The 11,190-nt window shown below is 29.3% G+C and overlaps 3 protein-coding genes across 4 annotated transcripts; all 3 read right to left on the bottom strand.

Annotated features, from left to right (window-relative positions):
* Window positions 1–747: 747 nt before the first annotated feature.
* On the bottom strand, window positions 748–3,161 carry LOC107421576 (cypmaclein-like). Its single transcript, XM_016030837.4, has 3 exons — window positions 3,007–3,161; window positions 1,831–1,879; window positions 748–1,138 (listed from the first exon to the last, which is right to left on the bottom strand). The coding sequence occupies exons 1-3, from the start codon at window positions 3,064–3,066 to the stop codon at window positions 957–959; spliced, it is 291 nt and encodes a 96-aa protein (XP_015886323.3). The 5' UTR covers window positions 3,067–3,161; the 3' UTR covers window positions 748–956.
* Window positions 3,162–4,047: 886 nt separating this feature from the next.
* Window positions 4,048–5,819, bottom strand: LOC107421574 (gibberellin-regulated protein 11-like). Its single transcript, XM_016030835.4, has 3 exons — window positions 5,680–5,819; window positions 4,661–4,769; window positions 4,048–4,522 (listed from the first exon to the last, which is right to left on the bottom strand). Exons 1-3 carry the CDS (start codon window positions 5,737–5,739, stop codon window positions 4,341–4,343), a joined length of 351 nt encoding a protein of 116 aa, XP_015886321.3. The 5' UTR covers window positions 5,740–5,819; the 3' UTR covers window positions 4,048–4,340.
* An 819-nt stretch (window positions 5,820–6,638) lies between these two features.
* On the bottom strand, window positions 6,639–10,433 carry LOC107421575 (uncharacterized). Of its 2 annotated transcripts, XM_025074407.3 has the most exons (4): window positions 10,184–10,433; window positions 8,876–9,007; window positions 7,946–8,021; window positions 6,639–7,465 (listed from the first exon to the last, which is right to left on the bottom strand). In XM_025074407.3, exons 3-4 carry the CDS (start codon window positions 8,012–8,014, stop codon window positions 6,893–6,895), a joined length of 642 nt encoding a protein of 213 aa, XP_024930175.3. In that variant the 5' UTR covers window positions 8,015–8,021; window positions 8,876–9,007; window positions 10,184–10,433; the 3' UTR covers window positions 6,639–6,892. The 2 variants fall into 2 exon arrangements, with proteins under 2 accessions (XP_024930175.3, XP_015886322.3); XM_016030836.4 differs by lacking the exon at window positions 8,876–9,007 and having other exon boundaries at window positions 10,184–10,429.
* Between the last annotated feature and the right edge of the window lie 757 nt (window positions 10,434–11,190).

The following is an 11,190-nucleotide window of genomic DNA, read 5'->3' as shown; positions in this document are numbered from 1 at the left end:
TAAAATACTTTGTCATAAATTATGAACACAACGGTGACATTAGTTGAATATGTATTGTACTAAACCTGTATTATGACTATGATGGTAGTGGTGGTTGCTAGTGATGATATGTAGTAAGGAGATTTTTTTGTTGTCGTGGATAAATAAATATATTTTTGAATGTGTTTAATTTGCAAGAAATTTTTTCAGGTTATCCATATTTTAGGAGAGATTCTTTTGAATTTTTCATAGAACTATTCAACAAAATTTTCCTTAGATAGGACTACTCCAAAAATCTTTGAGGGATTTGTGGGTTGGATCTTGTCTAATAACCCAACCCCCATGGATCAACATTATTTCGTGTACATTGTATGCATCTAGGTAAGCATGTCAACCCAGGCTAAACACTGGATAAGGCTGCATATACAATCCTATCCCTTTTAATACATGGTACCAAACCAATCTTAAATTATTTATCGATTAATACCACAATATATAAATGGTCGAAAAATATTAATCTTTATTCAGCATGAATTTGGTATTTATATATAATTTATACTTATAATTTAATTACCATAAGAGTCTCGTATAAGAGACCATTTAGATGACAATGGCCTGGCCTTCATTGTTGAACCTTTCATTTTAATTAGGCTTAATCTCTCATGCTTGTGTCTAAAAAATTATCCTCTCTCCCAATTAACATTAAAAAAAAAAATCAAAACAAAAAAAGAAAAAAATAAAAAACCATAAAGTACCATAAGAATCTAATGAGCGTAAACAAATTTATTTAGTGACAATTTCATATAGCTGGTCGATGGACCAACAGTATTACATCAATTCATACAAGTCAACATATATATCTATATATATAACTAATTAAAAACACCTCTCTTTATTCTAGTATGTATATACATATATATATATATATATATATATATATATCCAAAGACAACTTGACTGATGTAGGTCTATATATGTCAAGGGCATTTGTGTCTTCCGCCATGGGTGGTCATGTTGGCATAGCAAGGGCAAACATCTTCATTGCCGGAAGTTCCCGGAGGGACGCAATTGCACCTCTCACAGCATGTGTTACATGCCCTTATGCACATCTTGTGTCTTGATGCCTTGCTGCACCGATATTCACACTTGGACCCGCAATCTTTTGTTTTTTTTTTTTTTTTTTTTATGCATTCATATATAAATTAAATAAAACCATCAATCTATATAATTCATTGCATAAATATTTATATATATATATATATATATATATCTAGAAATATTAATTGCAATAATATTAAAATATATATTGCATTGGCATCATATATGCATGGGCGAAAGTTGGATTCAAAACTCGATTAGAACATCGTCAAAAGCATAGTAAATGGCTTTTCATGTATGTTATTTGCCATGTTAAAAATACTATTATTATTATGTGTGTGTGTGTGTGTGTGTGTGTGTGTGTGTGTGTGTGTGTGTAAATATACATACGCGTGCATGAGTATGTGTTCTAATTTGAAGCTTTTTAAGATTGCCACTGTTAATAATATTCAACAAATTCCTCTTAATAAGATGGCGAAGTTGTTTTAAATTATATAATTTGCAAAAGTTTTTGTTTTGATAAGAAAAAAATGGACATTGTTAAAAATAATTGTGTGTGTGTGTAATTATATATGTAGACATTCGCCTGCATGAGTATCTGTTCTAATTTGAAGCTTTTTAAGATTTGCCAGTGTTAATAATATTCAACAAATACCTTTTCATAAGATGTCGAAGTTGTTTTAAATTATATAATTTGCAAAAGTTTTTGTTTTGATAAGAAAAAAATGGACATTGTTAAAAATAATTAATTACCAATCTTTTGAGCTTGAACCATGAAGCGCCCTCCCACATGGATCTCCATCTGAAAATTCACAAGTTAAAACTTAATGCGTCAGTATAAAAGAACATGGATTAAAACCACCAAAACAAAAGTATAAATGATATATGTATCCCAATAGAATTAATTTTTATAATGAAAGAAGGAGATTTAATGGTCCATCAAAGAAAAACAAAGCAGGAAAAAAAAATAGTTAAAGTGGGATAAATAAAATAAAACGTTTACTTTGAGGCAGAGATTTATTGGTCCAACATAAAGGGAAAACAAAACAGAAAAATAGATGTAAATTAAGTGGGATAAATAAAATAAAAGTTTACTTGATAAAGAGATTTAATGGATGCCTATCAAAAAGCAGAAAAAGAGACTTGAAAGGAGATAAATAAAAGTAAAAAGTTTACTTGAGAATGAGATTTAATGGTCTACATCAAAGAAAACCAAAACAGAAAAAGATGTTTAATAAGGGATAAATAAAATAAGAAGTCTAATTTTTTTTTTTCTTTTTTCCTATTGAAGTTACTCACGAACTCTAGTGATGATAAAAGCCTTTAGCTTATAATGGTTGAAGATATCGTATATCAAACTTGTAATAAAATATATTTTTCTAAAAAATAAAAGTTTTAACTCTTTGAAAGGAAAATGAAAAAAATGCAATTTTCTATGCTTATGTTTGACAAAATTATGGAGAAAAAAAAAATTCTAGACATTTAACTTATATAAGAGAATACTTTTCTCTTTCCATTTCCTAATTAATTAACTTCAAGCTCTAAAATACACGCATAAAGTTAGACTATATCTCTCAGCAGATTACACTTGAAAAAAGAGCAAGATTAAAGTTAAGGATCATTTGGGATTTCCTGTTGATAACCAACCATACTTCAGCTCTAGATTGTTAATGATATTTTTTTATAATATTGTTAATTGTTGATATATTTGAGAAACAAAATTTTCATCACAATTTGTAAAATTTCACAATCCAAATCGTATATTTTCGCTGCATTCAAACAAAAAAAATCCAATATGTTTCAAAAAACGAAAATAAATAAATAAAAAATCCAATGATATATATACAACAAACGAAAACAATCCAATTAAACGAAGCTGGTTTTGATGTTATTAATTATGCATATATAACCAAAAACATGAAGACATACCTCCATTATTAGGGCAAAGAATAGGATGGCAAACAAAAGTGTTGTCTTTGGTTTGGCCATATTTCCAAATCTTTGATTTGGACACAAGTAAAAACAGAATGAATGTGTTTGTGGGGGTTCAAATTGAGCCTTGATATGGGACTTTATATAGAAACTAATGAGAACGGTGGTTGTGTTTAAAAATGATTCAGATACGAAAATACCCAACAAACTTCCTTATTTTATTGCATTACGCCAAATTTTTTAGCCACGAATTAATTGACTCATCCAAGAAAACATTTTGTACAAGAAAAGCAAGAGAAAATTTATCGGTCTAAGTCATGATTAGTCATGACTTTCGTATTGTGTAAATCTTGTACATCCATTTGTAATGGAAAGTTTAGTTAATTAAATTTAATTTGCACATCTCTTTCTATAAGGAAAATCGATAAATTAACTGGGAGAAAAATTCTGCATATCCCTATTGAATATAATAAAAAGTAATTAGATAAATTTATGCACATCAATTAGATGAATTTATGCACATCCTTTAAAAGGAAAAATAAAGTTATAATATATTGGTTTTGTAAAAAGAAAAATATTTTTTGGTTTTTCTTTTTTCAAATAATATATAATATTTTAAACATTTTTACGTTTTGTCCAGTACTTAAACAATTCCAGTACTTAAACAATTGAGAATAAACTTCCAAATTAATTAATAAAAAATAACAATATTTTAAACTCTGTTGAAGATATATATATAATAACAATATTTTAAACTCTGTTGAAGATATATATATATATATATATATATATATATGTATATATTATATTCACCATCTAGAAAATGATAAATGAAATCTATTTAATCAGAAAAACAAGTACAAGGAAAGTTACTCATACAGGGTTTTATAATTTTTCTTAACTTGTTAACAAAGCAAATAAAGTGGTTTGGAATGCTTAACGTAGAGAACATATTTTTAGAGTCCATGATTCCATAAAAATACATTTACCTCCTAAAATTGTTTTTTTTTTTTTTCCCCTGATAATTACCAACTTCTTACAAATTAAAGAAAATAATAGAATGAGCTATACAATAATTTTGAATTAATTTCCCATGTAATGAACATTAATTGATTGAAGGAAATTAAAATTACACTGATATATGAAAGCTATACAAGCCAGAAATAATATTCAAAAACACCTGAAGCTCTTCTAGCTAGACTGATGATGATGATCATGTCCAGAGGCTCTTGATCATTATTCTATTACAACATTCATATATATATATATATATATATGAATAAGTATTTAAAGAAATTAATTAAAAAATGGTAATAATTAAATTAGTTAATTTAAGGGCATTTGTGTTTACCACCATGGGTGGTCATGGTGGCATAGCAAGGGCAAACATCTTCATTGCCAGAAGTTCCAGGAGGGACGCAATTGCACCTCTCGCAGCATGTATTGCATGCTCTCATGCACATTTTATGCCTTTTTGTCTTGCTGCACCGGTATTCACACTTGGATTTGCAATCTGTTTATATATATAATGAAATAATTAATCATTTTTACTTTTAATTAAAAAAATCTAAGCTAATTTGTTATACAATTAGATTATATTGGTCATTGTTGATATTTTTCAAGTATTTAAAAAAAAATTGTCTTTTCTTACCAATCTTTTCACCATGATTCTGATGATCCTGGTCATCATGATCATGATCATCATGATCATCTTCTGCTTTAACCAAGAAGTGCCCTCCACTAGGCATCTGATCCATTATCTGAAAATTAATTCAAAAGCTCAAATGGGTCACACCAATTTATTGTATGACTTAAAAACTACTGAAAAGAAAACAAATAATAATAATCCCATTTGAATTAATGCACTCATGAAATAAAAGAGATAATTAATTAAGGGCATTGTTTTTTGTTTAAAAAAAAAAAATCGTTATAGCTAAAATTTTACTTCATATGTAATTTAGCGTTCAATACATTTTAGTATTTTATTGTCTTTCAGCTTCGCTTGAAATTGAGAACTAAAGAGTTGGTGATTGAACTAAAAAAAAAAAAAAAAAGGCTTCAAGTGAAATTAGGTGAAACTAGCTGGTGGTTAATAAGTGTATTAAACCCCAATAATTTATAAAAATTAAAAAAATTAAAAAATTAAAAAAAAAAGTTATGTGATATTATCTATTTATTAACTAGGTTGTATTTAATTAGTTTAAAAATCTACAAAGGAAATTAAATTGAAAAAAATAATTAATTTAGTTTATAACGAGAATAAAAGTATAAATGTGTTTATTCTTTTTTTAACCCATAAAAATGTTTTAGAAAATGATAATCATATTTATCTTTCATTTTCTTAGATATTAAACTCTAAACAGGGAGTTAAACTGTATACACTAATTTATCTACAGAGTACAGAGAATATAAAAGCACTCATCTTCTCTCCTTCTTTATATAAATATATATATATATATATATATATATATATAAAACAAGCAAAAGTGAATCTAGGATAATAAATAAGAGTAACAATTAGAAATAATATTACTCTACATCCTTTTTGGATAATAAATTGTTAATTATAGTGGCATAATATATTGTTGAATTCTGCTGCTGATGATGATGATGATGATGTGGTTAATCCTACAAAAATTAATTAAACACAAAAGCATGAAAATAACATACCTCCAGAATTAGGGCAAAGCATAGGATGGCAAACAAAAGTGTTGTCTTGGTTTTGGCCATTCTTACACATATATGTCAGAGAGAAATTAAGAAAGAGAATGAGTTGTTGACGTTGATATTGGCCCTTTTATAAAGGAGAAGATGGTTGAGTCTGAAAATGATTCAGATATGATTTCCAATAAACTTCCTTAATTTTCTTGCATAATAGCCATTTTTTTAGCCACAACAATGACTGTTTCATAGCCACATAAATCATTTTGTGCTAGAAAAGCAGAGAGTAAACACAGGTCGAGTGACTTTTCTGGTGGATAAATTGCATGGGCTAATTTTGAACATTGCCTTTCTAATATAATTAATCTATATATATATATATATATAAATATTCAAATTACAAAATAATCTCACATTTTAATTTTTGTTATATTTCATCGGGATCACATGGCAATAGGTAAGAGTAAATTTTTTTGTCACTCATGATTCCTACCATTTCTATACTTCAGCGGTCTTTTCTTTTTTTCTCTTTTTTTTTTTTTTTTCTTTTTTGGGGCCAAGTTCTATATTTTTAGTAATCACTAGGCATAATTCGAAGCTACATCCTATACGCTTTGGAAAGGATGGACTTTATTAGGAGGCTGTCCATTTTTTAACATTGTTTCAATATACAATAATTTTGTTTTGCCAATAATTATGTAGTCAATAGGCTCTCATATTATGATCAAAATAATAAAAATTAAAATAGTCTCTCATATTGCCCTTGCTGGCATATTTCAATTCCTGCAACAAGCATGCCCAGTTTGATCCTAAGTTCTTCTCTGTCTTTTCTCTCTTCAAAATACCTACCACCTTCTAAATTGACTAATGGAGCATTTTCTGAGCCGACACCAGCTACATATTAATTCATGTGATTAGGTGCCAAATAAAATTCCAAATCCTGAATTTGAAAACCAACCCTACTCTGCTTTTTATAGAAAGTAAAGCAAATAAAATTATTTGAAATTGCTTGGAACATAGAGAACAATGCTAGGGTCGGTGAATACATATGATCAAATTTACCTAAAATGGTTAAAAATAAGTTTTAATCTCAGATAACAATTATGTAGATATACAGTAAGATTATGCCCTCATATATGCAAAATTACCAACTTCTTTTGAGGGGAAAAAAAAAAAAAAAAAAAAAAAAAAAAAAAAAAAAAAAAAGGATGTGGATCACAAGCTAAAATCGAACCCAGCATCGAGTGCATTGTGCCATACAATCTCCTTTGCAGTCAACATTGTAACCCAATACCTTAGGATTTCGAAGAAGAAGGTTTCGAAGCGACTTTCCTTTGATTCCCCATTCTTTTTCCAGGAGCTGTACATTTGTTTTTATCTCATCATCAAGATTACATCCAAGAACTTCTGGGAATTTTTTGAGCACCTTGCAGAGATCATCATCTGAAAGGCTTAAACTCCTGAGATAGTCTAATATCTCCTTTACAATATCAATTTTTGGGACAACCTTTTTACGCTCTTCGCCCCAATAAGGTGAATGAATCTGACCATATGCTTTTCCAAGTATCTTGTCTGCTTCCTCAACGCTGAAATTAAATGCATACAGGGCTTCTCTGCAATCTTGCCATGTCTTCTTATCTTCTTCAGTCGAAATCATATTCTCAATTTGCAATGTTGAACGTAATAGCCATTTCTTGCATGAAAAACTCGATGTCAAAGTTCCTTTGGTTGCATTCTGTGAAAGACTATTGAGATTTAAATGTGCAATATTTGGTGTAGCAGTTACAACATCACGCTGCAGAAGTTTTGGAAACAAACTGTAAGACTTACAGTGGGATTACTGTAGATTCAACTTTCAAAAGCACAAAATCTCCAACAAATGTCAGTGAACCACAAGAGGATACAATAGATACAATCCAACAATAAAATAAAATAATATTGTAATACAATATGGAACATTTGGACACAGGTTGCAGCTAACTCATCCATGATTGGGCCCAAACTATCATTTAAAATGTTCATTTTATATTATTCTATATCTGAGCTTTTTGTTTTTCCTCATATAGTCCATCTTGTAAGTTGTAACTTAAAACACAATCCTTAAGCCATATCCAAAACTATCCACGTCCATTTGTTTTGACAAACCAACAATTAATGCCTTTTAGCTTGACTCCTAACACATAAAATCAATGATTTTACTCAAAGATCACAGAAAGATTTCGATAGCTTACATGATTAATGATTCCTTAAAAAAAAGGCTTGAAATGTTACTTACAGTAGAAATGTAGAAACTTGCCGCATAATTGTAGGACATTAAAGGAGAAACTAATGTTTTGTCAAGCATCCCTGCACTGTAACATAGGTAATAAACAATCAACTACAAGGCTAACAATGTGGGTAAAACTAAACAGTTAAAAAGAAATTGAACATCGAAGAGATTAATAACTGAAAATAAAAGAATGTAAATTTCTCTAGCATTTCAACAAAAACTAAAAGCATTTCTGCTTATTTCAGTTACATGCCTTTCTGTTGCTAGCTAAAAGATATTGATGCTTTAACTAAACCAAAACACACTTGTAGCACTAAGGGGAAATTTTAATTGACAAGGACTTTGTTGCAAGTTGTATCAATGCCACACAAAGGTCAAAATGCAGTCTCCTGTTTTTAACATGGATTTCTGCCGTAAAAATGTCATCTAAGGTGATCAATATAACCCCCCAAGAAAGATTCAACTGCGAGAAACAGAGAGAGAGAAATATTGTAATAAAAGATCCAAAAGTGACAGAAACATCGTGCTCTTATACTGAGGTGAAGTTTAAAAAGAATTCAAACTTCAAGATATCTTATTTGTGTTAGGAAAACAGGGGACCAAAGTAATTTACTGTCATAACTATCTGAAAATTAGTGGTTCAAAAACTGGTTAACACATAATTTTAGCATTTTAAATCCTAATTTCTCAAAATCAATCTATCAACCTTTCTGAACAAAGCGTTGAAGTGTAGTTTTCTACTAACTAAATCAACTCTGATTAATTTGTTTACACTTTCAGCAAATTCATTTGCATTAGAAAAATTGGATAACATGCAGAAACCAAATACTAGACTGTTTTAACTCAACTCAACAAAGAAAAAGGATTCTAGGTTTACAAGTCAATTAACAAACTAGAACTTATTGATGATCATAATGTGATAAGAATAATACTTACATTTTCACCACTTGATCCTGTAAATAATCATTCCCTCCAAAATGTCTTTTAACAATTATATCCCTTCTGAGAATTCACATCTTTCCTTTTCTTCATCTGTCTCCTTTTACTTCTTGTTTGAATTATTACAATCTTCAGTATAGTACATCAGTTAGGTCTTCGTTATGCATGAACAAATCATCCTAAGCTAATTCCCTTCATTTTCTTTCTAAATGACCAAAGATTTAGTATCATAGGAGACAGTAAACCTTACATCATCTTCTAGAACTTATATAATAACATGGTAAAATTAGCACTCAGCCGTAAGTACAAGACACTTTAGTAAATACTGCAACCGGAGAAGGACTTAAAAGGGTTAAGATCCCTAGCTGTACAAAGCTTCATTCTAATCAGTTCCATCAGATTAAAGAGTCTCATGGATTTGTTTTATCATGATAATAGATGATACAACTTAAAAGATGATGCTACAACCCTACCAAGAACCCACTAAAACCGTTACAATTCACAAACACAAGCACTAGCCAAAGTGATTTCATTTTATTCAAAGAAAATGTAGAGGGAGTTTGAAAGATAACAAGAAATACAGAGGTAAGTGAACTCTCGTCCTTATGCACAAACTAGGGACAAAACAATCTTAAAGCTACTTCCATGTCAAGAGGCCTTTGAAATTGAGTTTAATTTGATTACTTTTTGATGAATAAATCTCTTTCCTTACCAAAATTTAATTACTTTCTGCACTTTTTAGCATATCAAGCAATTTAAATTCTCAAGCAGCTCATGGTTTTTCAAAACCTCAGGCATTCAAAGGGAATACCCAGAAAACACATTTGGCATTTAAGAAACATCACATCTACCGTAAACTTATAATATAAACTACTCATCCTAATAAATCATACTCTCTTGAACCTTTTACCATAAAGTCAAATCTTTGAGTACCTCCAGTTTTGCAAAACTTGCAATATCAGCAAAATAAATTTGACTCTGAGAGTAAATTAAATTTGATATGCTAGAAAATCCTAGGATTGGTAATTTCCAAAAACATGTATAAACCCAAATCCCAACTTATAGAGATAGACAGATAAAAACTCAAAAAAGACTCCAAATATATTAACAAGTACTAGTTCTATGTGGGTCTTTGGTAAAAATTATAAATTGCAACCAAAAAAAAAAAAAAAAGGGGGCTCTCAGATTTCAATCTCTTATGTAAACATATAGAAACAAAAAACACATTGGAGCTTAAAGCTTTTGAACCCAATTCATCAAACAATTCAAAAAGAAACTCTTAAAGACTAAAGTAGATGATAATACCTTCACTGAGCACTTCTTCAACGCAGCGTTACCTTCAAAGAGCTACCGCGAGAAAACAGAGAGAGATGGAGGGAGATGGTTGGTCTTCAGCTCTGGTTCGCAAAGCAAATAGAGCAAAAGTTGGACCCCACACCCCGTCTCTCTTCTCACTCTAAATCCCCAGCTATACGCGCCACATGTTTGCACTATTAGCTTCTAAATCCTCGCAGTTTTGTCCAATGGACTTGCTCTTGGCTCAGGAAGAAGGAAAATGAGAAAATCCCGGTATTGGTACAATGAATGGTCGTGATGACACGTGGATATAGACCTAAAAGTCCACTTGCTTTTTCAATTGAATTTTGGCTTCCAATGCATCTAATTTTTCAAATTTTTTTCTTTTCTTTTTAGTCTCATATGAGTTAAAAAAAAAAAAAAAAGAGTAATAATACGTGCAATGTTGTAAATAAAATGCAATTTGCATTTCCACAAGAAACTTATCTATTTAAATAAATAAAAACTTTTATTTTTTATTTATTATTTACAATTCAACCAAAAAACAAACATAATTTTGCAATTTGTTTCAATTCACTTCAAATTTTAACAAAATACATATCTATTTTATTGTTAAATTTTTTATTTATCCTATTTAAAGTCTAGTATCAATTATTAGTTCATTATTAGGCCCTAAATGTTGATAATCAATCATGTGGTAATACAAGAAATTTTTTTTTTTTTTTAATATTTTGTAATATAACAATGTCAAGATGACTTATGGATACGTATGTGAACTACATTCTAAGAAGTACATTTGACCACGTTTATTTAGTTTCATTTGTTTATTAAATGTATAAATATAACGTTGTGTTATCATCTTTGTAATAGGTTAAAATGGACAAATAAAGTTCTATACTAATATCTTATCCTAAAAATAATTTATAAAACTTCGACAATTGAGGGTTAATAGACAAAGCAGAAACATGAAAACAAACACAAAAGTAAGATCTTTAAATTTTTGCCTACGTATCCTT

The sequence above is a fragment of the Ziziphus jujuba genome, chromosome 5, assembly GCF_031755915.1.
Source record: "Ziziphus jujuba cultivar Dongzao chromosome 5, ASM3175591v1".
NCBI classification, from domain to species: domain Eukaryota; kingdom Viridiplantae; phylum Streptophyta; class Magnoliopsida; order Rosales; family Rhamnaceae; genus Ziziphus; species Ziziphus jujuba.
The sequence above is the reverse complement of the archived record's forward strand: the minus strand, read 5'-3'. Positions and strand labels throughout refer to the sequence as shown.